This window comes from Lygodium microphyllum, chromosome 1, assembly GCF_053477565.2.
Source record: "Lygodium microphyllum isolate KBCC chromosome 1, Lygodium_microphyllum_v1.1.10, whole genome shotgun sequence".
NCBI lineage: Eukaryota > Viridiplantae > Streptophyta > Polypodiopsida > Schizaeales > Lygodiaceae > Lygodium > Lygodium microphyllum.
In genome coordinates, this window is record NC_141135.1 from 26,212,986 (window position 1) to 26,231,845 (window position 18,860).

General features: G+C 45.6%; 1 protein-coding gene across 8 annotated transcripts in view; it reads left to right on the forward strand.

Moving 5' to 3' along the window:
• The window catches only part of LOC148040930 (uncharacterized), a 191,294-nt gene that overhangs the window by 83,626 nt on the left and 88,808 nt on the right, over window positions 1–18,860 (forward strand). For 6 of the 8 annotated variants that reach the window (XR_015690323.1, XM_087674636.1, XM_087674670.1 and 3 more), the window contains 6 exons: window positions 1,922–1,993; window positions 2,094–2,237; window positions 2,366–2,437; window positions 3,071–3,142; window positions 7,060–7,137; window positions 7,228–7,299. Coding sequence is in view for 7 of the 8 variants with exons in the window: in XM_087674636.1 (XP_087530762.1) it covers window positions 1,922–1,993; window positions 2,094–2,237; window positions 2,366–2,437; window positions 3,071–3,142; window positions 7,060–7,137; window positions 7,228–7,299 (510 nt within the window). In the remaining variant the exon portion in view is untranslated. The remainder of the gene's footprint in view (window positions 1–1,921; window positions 1,994–2,093; window positions 2,238–2,365; window positions 2,438–3,070; window positions 3,143–7,059; window positions 7,138–7,227; window positions 7,300–18,860) is intronic. The other 2 variants (XM_087674644.1, XM_087674660.1) reach the window with 1 other exon arrangement.

Sequence of the window (18,860 nt, forward strand, 5' to 3'; positions counted from 1 at the left end):
TTTCTTTTGCACCACCAGTGTGGAATCGGCCCGTCATCGATTTATTTCTTGCTCTCTTGCTAAGAAAATCTGGTCACTCTTGTCAGCGGTTTTGCGAGCAGTGGTTGGCTTCTCGCTAAGCCCTTTTGATTGGGTTTTTGTGCTGCCCAACTACCCCACACCGGCACAGTTGCATATGAAGATCTTGTTTCACTTTCTTAGATACTGAGGCTGTTGGCACAATTGGACCAGTCGGAATGCTTTTCTTTTTGATTCAGCCTCTAATGTTCAGGGACATATTGCTAGGCTTAAAGGTCTCTTGCATTGGCAGATAGATCTCATTCGGCACTCTGACTTACTCCCTCGGGAGTCCCTCGGGAGGACTTACTTCCCTGGCATATGGCAATTTCCTTTGCGTCTTTGCCATGACTTTTGTAACTCTTTTGTCGTTTAGTACTTTATAAATATAACATCCATTACGAAAAAAAAAAAGAGAGAGAGGCTTGGGGGAGAGAAATAAGAAAGAAAGAAGGAAAAAAAAAAGAAAGAAGGAAAAAAAAAAGAAAGGAGAAAGAAAAAAAGAAAGTTGTAGGCTTGAAGGAGAGTGGCCAAAAAGTGCCTATTTTTTCATACTAAATCGTACGGATACGTACCGTATGGATCAGTCCGTACTACGTACGGAGACAACCCTGGTTCTACTATAGCATAATTCCATCGTAAAGTTACTTTTAGCATTGTTTCATAGGCCACTTACTTTTCTTTCACTTTCGTGATGAGATGACATTGGGCAGAGATGTATTTTGCTTTTGTCTCATAGGCTACATTGGCCTTTTGTAGACGTTAATATATCTTTCTTTCCTTCATCTTTCTCTTGCTGTCTCTCTTTCTCTCCCCTCATAATAGGTAATTCTCTTAATCACTAAAAATGTACAAGATTACAAGATTACAGGATGCAGGATGGCTCAAGGCTATCGAGCATAGAGCAATACAACCAACTCAATAGATCCTCTCTGAGACATCATGATTAAAGTACAAAGGAAGTAGAGTGACTAGAGCAGGCAAGAAGAAACTGTAGCCTGCCAAGAAAGGACAAACTAGTGGAATTTCCATATAATACAGATTTCTATGAGTGGCATCTTCCTACTCTGAAGTAAAATAACCAATTCTGTAAATAAATAAATATCGTTAAACCTGGCTAAAGGTGAATGAATGAAACTGGTCATGCAGGAAGCAAACTGCACACACAATTGAGAGTTTTTTCATCTCAACGAGCTCGATTGTTTTCAGGGCCTTAATTGGGTTCTGGCCTAAGAAGGTAAGTAGGAAAACATAGGAAATACAGCTTTTAATGCAATCAACTGTTTTAGTGAGAGTTTAGGGGTGGGGCTCACAAGCAGGAGGTAGCTGTACTGGTAGTAGTGTCATGGTGTTAGAGGGATCACAAAGCATACATCTCAGCAGAGACAGGAATGGGTTGCATGACTACTGTTTTCGGCCTTTGTATCCTTGTGATAATTGGCATTTCCATTTGTAATTCTGTCTGTTACTATTGTCTTGTTGACTTTGGTCATGAGGAAGATTGTTGAACGAAATGGGTGGATTTCATGCATACCAGATTACAGGTTCAAGTGTGGAGTCAAAAAGAGTGCTTTATACAAACATTATCCTCATAACAGCTGCCTTAATGATCCTTTCACTTATTCACAAAGATTTCTTCCTTTTCTCTGGTTTTGTTGAGCATTGGAATATCTTCGCTAGTGATTGGTTTTGTTTGAGACTCATTTAAAAGGCTTTTCATTTGCCAATTTGCCAGCTTTTATTGTGGAAGGGACTGAGATATGTGCAAGAAAGGAAAGAGAAGAAGGAAGAAGGGAGGGTGAATGAGAGGAAGGGAGAGAAATCTAGTTTGAATTGAACTTGTTTGAGTTAATATGCATTGCAGAGACTTGGGAAATAACAATTTTGAGGGATTGATACCAGTCTGGCTTGCAAATCTAACTCACTTGGTGGCTCTGTAAGCCTGATCAGCATTTTTATTTGCATAATCACTTAAGGATTGTTGTTTGAGTAATGTGCAGGACATTCTTCTTTTGATTGCAAGTGGGTAATTGTAGGGATTTGCAATCTAACCAGCTCTCTGGAAAAATACCAAAAGAACTTGGACAACTACGAAGTCTTGTTTTCTTAAGGCTCACAAACAACTCTTTGGAAGGTTCAATACCTAAGGAGTTGGGAGATCTTTCAAGCTTGAAAATTTTGTAAGTTAACATCTCCAAAGGCATGCCTCAAATTTTTGATAGTTTCCTCATATCAAAGCTGCAAAAAGGAACTACTGTTGAATTGGTGTGTTAATGTTGCTCTCACTCTTTGCTATCTTTGGATGCAGTGCCTGTGAAAGCAACCTGCTTAGTGGGCACATACCTGAAACATTTAGTAATATGACAAGTATCAGTCAGTTGTGAGTGTACTTACTGCTTTGCTTGTTGACAATGGCCCATTGGTAGATTAAGCAAGTATCATCTTGACTCAGTATGTAAAAATGAAATTTGTGCACATTTTCCTGTTGAAACTTTAAGAATAATTCAGTATCATACACTTTGTGCAAAATTTTGGATGAAAGCTCGAGCATGCTTGGTGAGTGCATATAAGTTTCAAAATTGCTCACTTGCAGACATTGATGCACTAAAGCACATCTCTGGCTATTGTTATTAAACTACCATCATGGCCTGTGCTATCCAGAATTCCACCTTGAAATTTGTAATGAAATGGTTGGCTCTTATTTGACAGAGGAGCTGTGTAGTGGCCTCTTCTAATTTTTATAGTGGCACTGTTTATAGCAAAAGGTCATTCTGCAGGATTTAAAGGGCTCATAGAAATCAAGTTGATCCTGCTTGAGGTGTCAAGCCAAAGCATGTTTATAGTGGTGAACTGGTCCAAATAGATAAATAGGAATGAGAAGATTTTATATTGTGTTAGTTCAGGTGCTTTGTAATCTCTTTTGAAGCTACAACATGGCTGCAGTTGTAGCAGCTGCATGTAGGACATTAAGCTACTACTTTTACTAAGTGTGCTCTGCCATTTTGTTTTCTAGACACATGGATAACAACAGACTCACAGGGCCCATACCTAGTGGTTTGTGCCAGTTTTCAAATCTTATCTACATGTAAGTTATTTAGTCCTATGTCTAAGATGCTAAGTTGAATCTGACTTATTTGCAAGTTAGTGTTATAATCCTGAATTCTCAGAAGCTTGGTGCTTTATTAATTCCTTTTCTTTTCTTTATAAATGTTGGAAGGTGTGATGCACATTGAATGGATAGCATTTAGTGGAGGACATGCAATCCAGTGACAGAGCATGCGTTGTTGTGGTTGGGTGTGGGTGGAATAGTGCCACTTAAAACAATGGCCCACATGCATGATGAACATGAATTGGAAGATTGGAGCAAAGTACTCTCATCTTAGCAATCTATGGTGTGCCACACAATAGGGCATGTCCCCATGGATTTGATTGAGTAGCCGCTACCTCAGGCCACTCACTTCTAAACAGCCACAGAAACATGACTGATGCCTTGGCTGATGGAGGCACAATCTGCAGCACAGGGCATGAAGATCACCCCCTTATTAAGCCCTCGTGCTATTTTGTGGTAGTTGATGTAGCCTTCTAGGCATTCATGCATGGCAAATAGTCCACCCTCTTTCTTATCTTCACTACACCAAGCAAGATCGGCTGAACCTAGATGTGGCTATCAGTGTCCACTTAACATCTTGGAATATCAACAATCTTCACTTTAGGGAAGCATGGGCAGCCAAGAAGCTGACAGTTTATTATAGTTGTAGCTAGTCCTTGTTTGGCGCATTGATATGATCTATCTAGAACTGCATTTTTCATTCTTTGGGAGGAGATGAAGCTTTGTGGCTTTTTGGGGAAGTGATAAGAAAGAACATATCCCTACAAAACCTTGATTTCCAAAGCTTCTGGCAAAAAGGAATCATCATGCATAATGTAGAGCCAAACTAGGCGTCTCCAACTTTCTAGGTGTTGCGCCAAATGAAAGGTGTAGCTATGGTCTAGGGAAGATAACCAAGACCATGTATCCTGTTTCAAAACTGCTGATGGAAAGGCGTTCCAATCTTGGCATTTCAGCCCATCCATGAGTCCATGTCTGGAAGTTGAATGTGATGGGTCAACACATTGAAATCACCCTTGATAAATTCAGGCCTTCCAAGGGAGAGGTATGCTCTCAATTGGTGCCATAACTCGTGACGACCCGGAGCAACATTAGGAGTATAGAGACCCACCAGCCATAGCACTTTCCCTTCTTGCTCTCTCTCTCTTTTTTTTCATGAAAATAATTGAATTAAGTAGTAAATATTAACATCAGATCATAAGGTCAGCAAAAAAAAAACAGGCACAAATGAAAGTCTACCAAGATTCTAACACAGAAAGGACAACTCGTGTGGAGTGAACAATATCTAGCCAAGGAGCAGCAATGTCAGGAAGAACCAGATCAGCTGACACCATAGAGGAGATCTACCATAACACTAAACCAGGAATACATAACACTAAACCAGGAACATGGGCCACATGACCATGGATGCCTGATGCTGAATAAAAAATAAAGGCATTCCAAGTACGCCAAATATGCCATAGGGCTGTCCATCTAAGGAAATGGAAGAGGCAAGAATAATCTGAATGCAAAGTAGACATACATGTCTTCTTTCCCATAATCCACGAAAGAGTTGATATCTGGTGCCGAGTTGCCGAGGACCACACACGGGAAACAAAACTCCAAATCTGTCGAGCAACAGGGCAAGAGACAAAGAGAAGAAGCAATGTCTCATTACATGTAGTGCAAAATACACAACGACTAGCAGAGATCTCGCAAGCACACAACACATCCCTAGCTGGAAGATCCCCAATAAGCAATCTCCACATGAACACTTTACCTTGATAAGGAAGCTTAGACTTCCAGAGTTGGATAAATCTTTCCTGCCACTTCTTTTTGCTATCCCAAATATGCCATAATTTATTAGCCTTTCCAGTGACCCATCTCTTGGCCTCCGCCATCTTATGATATATTTGATTAGCTGACCTTTTCTCGAAATCATTAGGAAGCACAAACATCCAATCTCGCCAGGGAGAAGATGGGTGTAATGTAGGTCCTACTCTTTGTTTTTTTCGTGAAGATAATTGAATTAAGTAGTAAATATTTACATCAGACCATCAGGTCAGCATTGAAAATAATAGACATGAAGGAAAGTCTACATAGATTCTAACACAGAAACGTCACATTGAAAGAAGAGCTTGTGTGGAGCGAACAATATCTAGCTAGGGAGAAGCAATGTCAGGAAGATCCAAATCGAGATCCACTGACACCATAGAGGAGATTTGCCACAACACTAAACCCCAAATTTGGGCCACGTGACCATGAATTCCAGATATTGAATCAAAAATGAAGGCATTCCGAGTATGCCAAATATGAACGTAAGTCCTACTCTCTTTTTTTTTTCCGTAAAAAAGTCCTACTCTCTCTCTCTCTCTCTCTCTCTCTCTCTCAGGACGTGATGCTTAGGGCTGGGTGCACGCAGGCAGAGCACTATTGCTCAAAGATTCATTCCTTATAGGAAGACCATCATCAAACATTGCTTAGAAGATTGCTTGGGATTATTGATACAAAGTACCAAAGCTTGGCCACTCTAGGCAAGGTCATTCTAGGTCTCACACCATGTCCACAAACTTGTAAGATTCTTCTCCAAGAGAGCTTTAAAGAGTATTGCCTCCATCCCAAAGGAGCATGGAGACCATTTGAGAGGTCGATATTCACCACGGTACCAACTACCCTCCCTAGGTCATTCTTCCTTCCTAGTCTGATACGAGTTTGATAGAGCTTATGGAAGGTTCTAGAGTAAAGGCCCTCAAGTTCTCAAGTCTAAGGTCAATCCTTTACTTATTTCGCAGCGTAATCAGTGAATGTTAATCAACCCATTTTCCATTGGTCCCAAAATGGTCGATGTTGGGGATGCAAGTTAGAAAAACAACGGTGCGAACTAGTGTGGTTGGTTGAAGGCAGCACTCACAGAATCCAATGATGGAAAGGCTCTCATACATATCTGAAAACTGAGAAACACTCAAACTACTAGTCACGGGCTGAATCACATGTGGATGCTCCTATGTCTGAGTTCTTAATGTTACAGTATGCTGTCTCTCTCAGGTTCGAACATACTTTGACACTAGTGTGACAAAATACGTGAGCATAGAATGAGTTACTCCATCAAACTGGAGTCTCATATAGACCCAAGTTTTATTTTGTGGATTCCACTCTATTTCGGTAGATTAGGATTGACTATCCAGTCACTTTAGACTCCCCTACACACTTCTTGTTCTTGGCATGAACCATTAATCGAGTGTACATCCATTAAATGTCGGGGGTCCTTAAGACTCCCTTGGATCCATTGACCAAAACGAAAATCCAATGTACATTCATTGGCCAACCTCTTGTATAGGCTGTTCTGCCCACCATATGGTCATGTATAATGCTTATAGCTACATCTCATCCATGTTCAGGGTATTGCAACTATTCATGACCATAGCTACATGTCATCCATGTCCACTCTCTCACAACAATGGGGGGCATATCATTTTGGATATTCTATATCATATGGTGGTTCTAATTGTACATTGTCTTACATTATTTTGTAATGAGACAAGAACATTTACCTTTCAATTAAGCTTAACTTTGGCACATTGGGTTCTAGGATTGGAAAATGTAGATGGTGTTGCCATTGTACAATACAAAGTATGTTGACCCTTGTGTGAAGTATAATTCAGTTGTGAGGGGGTTGCGTGAACAAGACCCTAATTTTTCCTTTTTCGATAAACAATATTTTTAAAAGCAGGCTATGCATGTTAGAATGCTCAAAATAGGTTGATAACCAAATGAATACCATTATAGATGCAAGGCGGTATTTTTAATTCTATGGGATGGGCTCCTAACTTGTGTGTGTGTGTGTGTAATGTATATATACAAAAATGAATAATCAAATTTTGCTATCAAATTATCTATTTCATAAACTTCTTTAGTGTCAGGTTCCTAAATGACAACCGTTTGTATGGCACACTTACTGAGGATCTTGGTTCTTGTTCAAATCTTCAAAAGTTGTGAGTCCTTGTCTAACCTAAACTAAAATAATTCAATTCAAGCTACTTTTTCTACTCGAGTTTATATGTACTAATTGGCATAACTGGCAGGAATCTTGATAACAACCTACTCACAGGACCAATTCCTGAAACCTTTGGACTCTTAACAAACCTTACAGACTTGTAAGTTGGTTTTGTTAGTTCTAAGAACATGCACATTTAGATGCTTTTTTAAATACATGGAACTTTGGCACATTCTTCCATTTTGAGTTACTTATGGTCTAGCATTATAGACCTCTAGATTGACTTCTCACACAGTCCTTGTGTTAAAATCTCTGTAGTCATCTATACTTTATTACTTCTAGCATGATAGAAGTCTAGATTGGCTGTTCACACAATGCTTGTATTAGACCATCTCTTGTCATTTGTACTTTATTGTTGTCCCACACAAAGATTTTATTGTATTTTACCATGATAGCTGAGGTGCTTAGTCATGGAATTTCCTTTTTCTGGAAAAAACATGCGCAATTCATCTTAAGAATATATCAGAATTCTTGGCTCGAAACATTATCAATCAATCAAAACTAAAGGGAGAAGAATATGAGCCATTTGCTACAGAAGCCAAGCAAAGGGATGGAGATAGTGGGCTTACTAGAGGAGGTCTTTACAAAGACTATAGTGGAGGTTCAAGGGATCCATTCCTTGATAGACCTTGCGATGTTGCCATCTTTGGCTACACCACCAAGTTGGTGAGGAGATTCAGATGATCCGATCAGAGCAGAGCTAGCTACTACTTAGCATTGGTACAGACAAGGTGGATGCACTTTTTTTGACTGACGTTTGGAGGAGATTAGATGATAGCTACAGATCCAATGAGTTTTTCTCTTCATATTAGCATTGGTGCAGATGAAGTACAGGCACCTTTTTTGCTCATATTTCGGAGGATATCGGATGATAGCTACAAACCCAAGACGATTTCCTTCTTCCTATGGCTAATAGCACATAGGAGCTCTGTAGTTGGCACATGACTTGGCTACTGTAGGTTTCTTGTAGCATGTACAGACCCACAGGGACTTGGACTGCCTATGGGACTGCATCATGCCCCACGAGGTGTGCATGACAAGCATCAGGAAGGTCTTCCATGGCAGACTATCATGGTGAGTTGGGGTGCAGTAGCTAAGGTTGCATACGGAGGCCCATCATGTGAATACAAGGACATTTACTGGAATCACTCCTTTCTTATTGTTTGGAGAGCTTTTGAGCATGATTCCAATAATAGACTTCTTGCAAATAGATTGGAGTTAGTGAAATTGCCACAAACAGGAGCCAGCTGCTACAATTTTTGCTTGATTCATGACCTTATGCGGGACATTTCTACCACAGAATCTCTCTCTAGGATCTAGAGAGATTATTTACATGCTCTGTAGGAGATCATAGAGACCATAGGGTGACTTTGAGCACATGAGGAGGAGAGATACTTTTATTTGAACTTGGGACTCTTGCACTTTCTTCCACTTTGGGTACTGTGTGGTATGGCATTTTAGCCCGCTGGGCTGGCTATTTACTTGGCCCTTTTATTTCCTATGTAAATGTACTCCTTTGCATGGCTTGGCTTATTTTAGTACTCTGTATTTTACCTCGGGGAAGATTTTTCTTGAGGTTTTATAATTAGAAATTTCTTTCCTAGGAAAGAAAAATGCAAAGCAGAGGAGACATTGGCGGAGACATAGAGTAGTAGATGTAGGGTGAGCAGAGATTGAGACAAGGAGGACTGATCTAGTAGAGACGGGTGGTGAGAGTGGTTAGACATCTACCACCCAAGTGGCACTAGGAACAATTCCCTAGTCACCAATGCCTATGGTATATGCTCCCTACAAGGACTACATGATTGACAAACCACATCTATAGCTTCAATGCATACTCTATGGGATTCAAAATCCTAAATTCTAACCTCAAAGGTCCTTGCCAGTTAACAGCAACTATGGGTACTATTGCCTCACAAGAGAGAGATGATGCACAATTGTACATCGATGAGCAAGATATTGTACTCTTATGCCCTCTTGGCTCAGAGGATTCCTCTTCCTTGCATAAGGCTGTAGAGAGTGCAGAGAGGAGACTAAGCGGATTCTACATTGTGGGACACCAAAGTTCAGCCATGCTGGTCTCAGTGATTCAAACACTCCCCATGAAGATCCTCTCATGGGCTTTGAGAGATTTTGTTTGATGAGTATTCAGATATAGCCCAAGCCTCATGAGGAGCACTTGTGGGAGGATTGATAGATTTTCTCATGGTATAGGAGCACCAACTTATGTATAGAGGATTTACCATTGCTGTGGGAAGTTATTGCCAGGACAAAGTTTAATGCATTGGGCAACAACAATGAAAAATACAAAGATTCGAGTAGGAGGATGTATTTGTGTAAGTTAGAAACGAACTCCAAGCAATCTATACCCCAAATAGTCAGTGAGACAGGAGGCAGTTCTGTATCACCCTCAGCCAGTTTTTACCCTAGGTCAATCATTGGATAAGGGATGGAGACTTTTAATATGGTGGAGGCCTTTGAAGACAGAAGGGGCAGGTGCACTTCTATCATTAGAGGAGGAAAGCAAGCAGTTTTTTTGGAGTTAATTTTCCAGATGATGAGACAAGATCCTTTGTTTACAATGGAGTTGGCTAGACCCACTTAATTTCTCTAGTTTTATAGGCTGATAGGGCAGCAAGAGCTAGGATTTACTTCAGGATTGACAGATTCTACGTCAGTGACTAGGCTTCTGATAAAGGTGGTTTAGTTGGTGTATTATTATCAGCAATACTCTCCCAAATCATTCTGCTCTTCGTTTAGTTCTCCTCCACAAAATCATAGGTCCCTTCCCATGTTAGGATCTCAACAATCTTTACAATGATCATGTTCTTAGAAAGTTCATTGCATAGATTGCTGGGGGACTAGACCATTTTCACATTAAGGAGAAGCTAGAGATCTGGACAAGTGTCTCCAACAGATCAGCTCCTTCAGACAGGAGGGTGTTGTGAGGAGGAGATAGACTAGTCTTGAGCAGGAGAGGACTACTAGAGCATTTGAAATGAGGCTTATTTTTTCAGAGAAAAGAAAAAATTCTATTGAAAAGAGTCCTCGGAATAAATATACCTAGGCAAAATGCAGAATGCAAAGCAGCCTTGTATAAAAAATTATGAAACAAGGGGAAGTCTATTACAAAGCCTGGAAAAATAACTAGTCAGGAGGTCTATAATACCAAACCATGTGGGTCTGAAAAAGGAAGAAAATAACAGAATCTCATGTCCTGAGAAAAGCATCTCTCCTCCTCTTCCTCATAGTTTCTGAACTGCTCTTGTCACTTCCATCTTCCACAGGGGGTATGCACAATTTCTGTCCAGATCCTGGAGAGAGTCTCTGCAGTAGCTGTGTCCAAAGAATCAATAGCCTAGCTATATCTAGCAGTCCATATGTACCAAGCAATAATGCTAGCTATCAGCTCCCATCTGTGGCAATGTCCCTGAGTCCTCACTATCCATGTGAGAAATCTAACATGATAGACCTGCTCACAAGCTGACCTAAAACAAGAGAGGCATGACATCCTGTGCATCCTCATATCCACAAGAAGCCGGGTCTTTGTCTATGATTTGTGCAACCGTTCCCCATATAGCAATCATAGAGTCTATAGTGCCATGAAACACCGTCCTAAGGGCTCTCCACTAAACCTCTTGAGCACTTGGGGAATCCCATATGCGATGCCTCTGTGTCTCCTCATTCTCCCCACATATAGATCTATTCCTTTGTCCTCTAGGCTAGTGGGAGTTGTCCATGCCCGCAACTCATGGGCATGGAGAATATGGTTGCTAGGAGACTCTTGTAGCAGCCTTTGAATGGTTGCTAAATCTCACCATAGGGCCCGCTTCTCCTCCCAGCATTATTGCCGAGCATGGAGGACTGTTTCCTAACAAATCCTACTGGACTCTCCCTACCTCCTCTGCAATCCCTCCATCCTATGCTCACTCCTTGGCCCAAAGCTGCATGATCTATCTCTACACCTCCTCATGCTGGTTTGTGGAGTACGAGATACGATACAATTTTGGATTAAGGGCTGAAGTGGGGTATCAAGGGAGAGGAGAACCAGAGCATGAACTGATAAAGCAGTCCCTACCAAGTGTCTCACTTGGCCTCCCTATGCATAGCTCCAGTCACCTACGTAGAACCTATCCAACTGCTCTAGGAGGATGTCACCCAGTTGCTTCTACCTCCCATGAGAAATCCAGAAAGCCATCTCTCCTATGGAATGTCAGGTCCCTCCAGGCACCAGGATGCTCCTACAAAGATGAAGGCCTCCCAAGCCTCTTGCTCATCTACAATGCATTGGAAGTCCAACAACTGAAAGTCCATGCATCCATGAGCGTATGTGGGTATAGAGACATTGAAGATCCCAATGCATGAATCCCCACCCAAGGAATGCTCCGTGCAATAATTATCTAGTGGTCACACACATAGGATAGATGCTTGGACCAATCGAGAATTTCTTCCACACAATCCCCCTGCGATATGTAGTGCAGCCATTGACGGATCCAAGAAAGCACCGAAATCCTACCAGTGAAGAAGAGGATGACCCCTCTTTCATAGTCTTAGTATCCACAATGGCATCCAAAAATCCTCTTTGTCTTGATTTGAAAAGGATTCCTAATTGTGTTGAATATATTCACCCAACAATGCATTAGCAGACTCCAATAGATATTCCTAGTCCAAGTCTTGGGAATCATCAATGACCGAAGAAACCTACACATAAGACCATGCTTGATGTTTAGACTATAGAGAGAGCTTCAAAATCTACCATCACAGTGTCAGGGGCATGCTTGCTACGTTTGACTCGTGGCTGTACCTCAACGCCGTGCTGCACCTCTAGACAAGGTGTCATCATTTTCAGTGCAAGTGACCATTTTTTTTACCTCCTCTGTATCTGAGTCGGGCCCCAAAACCTCCACAATGTGATCAATGTAGGCGGTATTCAACTTGGGCATGGCCGATGCTCTCTCTCTCTCTCTCTCTCTCTCTCTCTCTCTCTCTCTGCTGCCCTGTAAAAGGTAATTGTATCAATTATGGAAAAAGTACAAGATTACATGTTTACAAGATACAAGATGGCTCTAGACCATTGTGCATAAAATCTAAGACATCACAATCAAAGTACAAAGGAAGCATAGTGACTAGAGGGGGGCAGAAGAAACTACAACATGCCAAGCAAGCAAGTCCTATCTAGGGAGAATATTTGTTAACTCAATCAAGTGGAGCTGCCAATGAAGAAGTCCCTTCAAGTGGACTATATGATTCTCCACTCCCGATGAAGCATCAAAGATGAATGTGTTCGTCATGGTCCATATATGCCAACAACCCCAAAAGCGTAAGAAAGCAATAGGCCTACACACAAGGAATGAAGGTGTAACCATGTAAATCCAATGGTACACCTACACTATAGAATAAGGCCTCAATGGAATGTGAACTTGACATAGCGCAATGTGCATTGCACCGTATCCAAATGCGGCTTCTATAGACGCCACATAATTGACTCTCTAAACCAACTATGTAGTTTAGGTGTGGCCTAGTGCTTGTCAAATAGATAAGGCTATCCACAATCTTCCGATACATAGTAACATTATCAATCAAGTCACCCTCATGTGCACTAAGCTTAGCATTTTTTTTTTCCCGAAAAAATGTAGCTGATTATATTACTAAAAAAAAAAAGATTACAACGGAGTGCTCATGCTCAACAGACTAGCTGGAGTTGATGCAAAGTCACAAATACATCATGAATACAAGCCTCTCAAGGCAGTTTGGGGGGGATGGGGGCAAGAAGCCATGGAGGAGGGGTGTATCACCATCTGGGGCTGCCTGCCTGCATCACGAAAAACAGGCCCTGGCCACCCTAGGTATGTATGAAATGACTACGGAGTTCCTGACGAGCCCTAGACTCGCCCTGCACCTAATCCCACCGGCCGTGGAGGGAGTGGATGATGGAGGTCCAGAGCTTTGCTAAGGTTGCCTATGCTGAAAGTCTCTCTCCGCCGAAAGTCTCCTAACACCGTGCCTTCCAGATATGCCATCCAGTAAGACTCCGTATGATCTCCCATACCTCGGAGTGGTCTGCTGTGGGCTCCAGTACCTGATGGATGGGTAGAGCCTCCAAGCCGACCACTGTGCATGACCTTGCCTCGATGATGAATATCGTGTCCTGCATCTTGGCCTCATACAAAAGGTGACGGCCCTGGCTGATTGCCTGCCAACAGAAAGCTCTCCATGAGATATATCCAAGGCTGGGTGCTATACAGCGAGGGATGCGGCATTCTCCTCTCCACACGAGTTGTGTCTCCTCACATGACCAAAGGCAGTGCTTTGGGTTTTCTAGAGGCTGTTGTGTGCAGCGCTTATAACCTCCCTCCTGCATCTGGGCAAGCCAACTTCCCATCACCAAGCCTCCATGTGCCACTAGCCATAAGAAGTACGATACCCTCCTCGGCCTCCAGCTATCCCATAGGCGGCGCCAGAAGGTTCGTTGGAACGGCTCTGTGATGTTGTGCTCCGCCCAGTGCTTGCTATGTGATGGTGCCCAATCCATGTCCTCCTGCATCAGTACGTGTTTGCCAATCCTGGAAGTGTACTCCAGGATCCTCGGTGGCTTCTTGGCGACTGCAGTGGTCCAGGAACCTCGGTAGCTTCTTGGCTTCTTGGCTTCTTGGCTTCTTGGCTTCTTGGTACTCCAGGAACCTCGGTGCCTTCCAGATCACCGGCTAACGGTCTATCTCCTCCTGGCAGCCTGGGGGGCTTTGGATTAGGGCCTTACAGAGGCCGTGCCACACAAGGAGTAAGCTGCGTAGGAAAGGTGATCTAGGGGGGTGATCTGGGCTGACATGAAGATCCATCTCAGGGTCGGCCTCCACTCACCGCCAAGCCTTGGTCTATAATCGTGAAGACCCTCCTGCAGTAGGACCTTCCAGGTCTGCCCTCCCGGCGTGAGGCCGCGTACAACTAGCTTGCCCATGAGGGCCATACTCTGAAACTTTGGGTCTATGATCCCGAGCCCTTTCTCTGACCGATGCCGTATGATGGTCGCCCACGCCACCTTGGCCTGGGAATCCCTAGAGCTGTTAGACCTGGACCAAAGGAAGTTCCGCACTAGGCGGCGAAGCTGCACTATGCAAGATGAGGAGAAGCACCAATATGAGGCGATATACCAGTCCGTCGCTAGGAGGACTTGGTTAACCACCAGGGCTCGGCCAGCTAGTGAGAGATGAATCGTGCTCCAGTAGGTCAGCTTTCTCCGAATAGAATCGAGGACTAGAAGAAACTGTTGGGTGGGAGTGATGTCGAGTCCCACTTGGAATCCTAGGTATCGGACGTGGTCTGGCCTCTCATCACCCATCTAAATCCAAGGTGGACGCCCCACTCTGTGCTAGAGTCCGGGTCTATGAGAAAACCAACGGACTTTTGCCAGTTGATTTTCGCTCCCGCTACTAAACATAACACCTCAAGAGCTAGCCTCACTCTCTCCAACATCAACTCATCGTCCTCTATGTAGAGTGCTGTATCGTCTGCATACGTTGAGTCTAGCAACTTAGTCTCCTCTCTCACTAGAAGCTAGAGGCTGCGTAAACCGCTCACATGGGACCTGAGGAAGTGAGACATCGCCTCTGCAAAGAATAGGAACAGGTATGGGGCTAGGGGGCAGCCCTGTTGGACCAATCTCTCCAGCCGAAACTCCTCCCCACACCTACCACCTATGAGAACCCTGTTGGTGGCCGATTTGTAAAGTGCGGAGACCCCGCGAATCCAAGCCTGTGGGAAACGCAACCTCGCCATGGTACCCTCTAGGAAATCCGAGTCCACCCTGTCATAAGCTTTCTCGAAATCCAAGAGAAGTACGGCTAGTCTCTGCCCACTGTGCTGAGCCCACTCTGTCGCCTCAAAGAAGGTAAATACATTGTCTAGGATCCTCCTATCCAGGACAAAGCCTGTCTGTGTGTCATGGATGATGTCTGGCAGCACGGAGCGTAGTCACCTACCAATCATCTTTGCTAGTGCCTTATAGGCCACTGACAATAAGGTGATCAGTCTCCACTGGGAAAGCTCCAATCGATCTCCCCCTTTGGGGAGAAGACTGATAAGGCTTGCCGAAAGGCTCCCTGGCATCTGTCCTGAAGTGAAAATCTCTTGGAAGGCCATCAGTAGGGGGTCCTTCACCACTTCCCAGTAGGTAGTAAAGAAGGCCTTAGAGAGACCATCCTCTCCTGGGCATTTCTGCCCGTCTTGTGTATGGAAAGCCTCTTCTAGTTCCTTCTCTCTGAAGGGGGCTAGGAGAGCGCATCCCATCTCCTCTGTGACGAGAGACGGGATGTGATCCTAGACTTGTTGTGTACATGGCTGTCCTCTAGCTGAGGTTGTCTCTTGCTTGAAAAGGGGATTGTAGTAGTTAGTGGCAATCTCCATCACCTTGTCTGGTAGGAGTCCTGCCATACTGATCTCGAAGGCTGCGTATCTGCTCTCCTGAGGTGCGAGGCTGGTGCACCTGGAAAAACTCCTCGCACATCGTATCCCCCTTCCGCACCTAGAAAGCTGTTGAGGTGCAGAAAAAGAACTCTCAACGCCTATCCTCTAGGCTCGCAATGGCTGCTTGCGCTTGCACCTCCTGTGCATGGAGGGTGGGATCCCCTGGTGCCTCCTGTAGTAATCTCTGCGTGGCATCAAGGTCCCGCCGGAGTGCTCTCTCCTCTTCCCAGCTTTGCTACCTGGCTTGTATGGCTGCCTCTTGGCAGATTCTGCTCGATTCGGATAGGACCTCTGCAACCTCCTCTATGATCCGGTCCCTCTTGTCCCATTTCCTAGTTCAAAGTTGCTCTATCTGTCTCATCACCTCCTCCCTTCTATAGATCAAGTCACGGATCCAACAGGATCGTGTGTCTAGGGTAGATGTTGGGGGGTCTAGTGTCAAGAGAACCAGGCAATGATCAGACAACATGGTGCCTACCAACTGCCTTATTTGGCCTCCACAAGAGCCTCCCCATTGTCTCACATAAAATCTGTCTAACCGCTCCAACAGGACTCCACCTAGCCGCCTGTATCCCTAAGAGAAGTCCAGTGACCTCTCCCTCTTGTGGAAGGTAGGGTCTCTCCAGGCATCGCGTGCACCTACTGCCAGTAGAAATACCTCCCATGCCTCCTGCTCCTCCCTGGCCATGCCCTGGTTGTTTCTACTTTGCCTTGTTGGTCCTCCAACGCCTCCAGGTTGTTGAAGTCTCCTCCAATGATCCAGGAGTCCCACCTTTGGGAGTGCCTCCACGATCTCCACCTAGAACTTGCTGCTTGCCCTAACCTCCGTAGGGGCATAGACATTGAGGACTCCCAGGCACGAGTCCCCAATGTCCAGTCTTATCCATAAAATCTTCCCTGCCACTATCGTCGCGTGATCTCGTACATAGGCGGTGAGACTCAGGCCGATAGAGGTGCATACACCATTCGTGTCGTGGGCACCTATGGCGTGCTCCCAGTAAGTGCAGGACCTGCCCAGGAGTACCTTTTCTACCCGTTGGGCTTGGGTGGGCGTGAGCTTGTGCTTCTGTAGAAGTAGGACGTCGATCCATCCGGCAAGGGCAGACTGCAGCTCTTGCTGAACAATCAACTTTCTAGAACCACGTGCCCCATTGTAGTGGAGACTGTTCACATTCCATGATGCAAGGTGTAAGCTCATGGGGAAACCTATGACTGACCGAATAGGCATCTATTCGGTGTGGAAGGTTTTGATGAGGAGGAGAAACTATGAGGCATGCAAGTGCGTTTTTCCGCAGGTCTGGATGGTGAACTCCAATCCCCCATGGTGGCCCTCGGCCGGACCATAGGGGTGCTAGATGCTCTAGGTGGTACTATCAATGCATCTATTAGCCATGTTGAGAGTCGTGACTCTGTACACTGGTAGAAATGGGCCGCTTGTGCCAGGGGCCACTCGATCACATCCCGCGAAGCTTTCCACTGTCGAGAGGCTCGAAAGATGATGCTCAAGTGCGGGACCTCAGCACTAGCCCATCAGTTAATGCCCCAAGCCACTGCTGTGCGAAGAATGCTAGTCCTTCATCTCCCATCCACTGGGAGATGTGGTCCTCCACCTGACTCTTCAACTCTATCTGTGTCGTCATCCAAACCCTTGAGTGGGAGGACTGAAAAAAAGAAGGCGTAGTTTGGTCCATCCGGTGGTGCTAGTAGATGGATCTTGCCCCTCCTTGATTTGCAAACCACAAAGATCCCCACCTCTAGAGGTAGTGGGAACTCTGCGTGCTCCGCAACTCTTAGGTAGGACCATGGGCCACTGTGGAAGAACTCCTGTGGCAACAACTGTGCCTGTCTTGAGAAAGTGTGATGGGCGGCAGGGGCAGATGAGAAGGTGGCTGTGTGGGAGGGGGAGAACTGCTGGTGCGAGGAGAATGTAGGCGTGTTCGGCTTATCACCTCCTGTGGGAGGAGGGGGGTGGGTTCTGGGGGGGATCACCAGAATCGGGGGCGGATGGGAGGGGGGTTCTTGACAGGGGAAGTGGTGGGGGGGAAGAAGATCGAGGGATGGTGGGATGGTCGAAAGTTGTTGGCCCTGGAAGGGGGGATGCATGGGCTCGAGTCAGCTGGGGGGGCATGGGAGGTGGGGGGTGTGGGCTCTCAGATGAGGTAGTCTGTGGCGTGGGTGGTGGATGTGGGGGGTTGCAGTCGTGCCGGGTGGGGCGGGCAGGAAGGGGCTGCGGAGTGCTCTGCTGAGGGGGCGTTGCTCACGCTCCTGCTCCCTACTGTCAAGGCTGTGTCTGCGGAGTTGGTTGCCGCCCCTCCTGCCGTCTCCCTCTCTGTCATCTTTGGACCCGTGTGAAGCCATCAGCATCCACCTGTGGGCCTGTCAACGGAGCCGCCTTGGCTTTGAAGCACGTATAGTCTGTTGCTTGATGCCCAACATCATGGCAGCCGCTGTATTAGGGAAGCATGTGAATGACTAGGTTCGTGGAGGCATAGGGCGAGCTCTCCACTAACTCCCGAGTTGCCTCTGTAGAGGTGAGATGAACCATGAAGATCCCATGGCCCATAAGGACTGCCTCCACGATCTGCGCTGTGCCAATGTGGAGCATGGAGTGGAGCCAATCCTGAAGTTGGGCCCTGGTTGGAGAGTGACCTACTACCTGACCGAAAATCACTGTTTGTTTAAGCTCCAGCTCTGTGGCGCGGACGACCAAGAGCTGTTCCTCAAAGAGGACAATGTGCAAGGTGTTTGACTGGGGGGGCACTCACAGAATGCACCGGCTTTTGACCAGAGGTTTCTATTGGGCTTCCCTACTAAGAACCTACCAAACACACTGCTGTACTGGTGCGGGGGGGGGGGGGGGGGGCGGAAGGGATTCTATTTTCTACTACTGATAGAGGCACCGGGCGCCATGGATGATGGCATGGGAGGCGTGTGGGCAGGTGGCCATAGGGTGGAGGAGACGGGAGAGAATGCGGGAGAGGTATTAGGCCGGGGGGGGGGGGGGGGGGGGGACAAGCGTGTGGCCGGTACCAGGGCGTGGAAGGTGATCATGGCGAGGGGGAGGTGCTAGAGTGGGGGTGAGGTACCAGGCCGGGGTGGGGGGTAATATGAGGCGGGGGTGGGGGGGCGCGCAGGCACAACATGATGGCGGGAGTCACAGGGCGAGGGGCAGTGTGATGGCAATGGTGAGGAGGGGGAAGC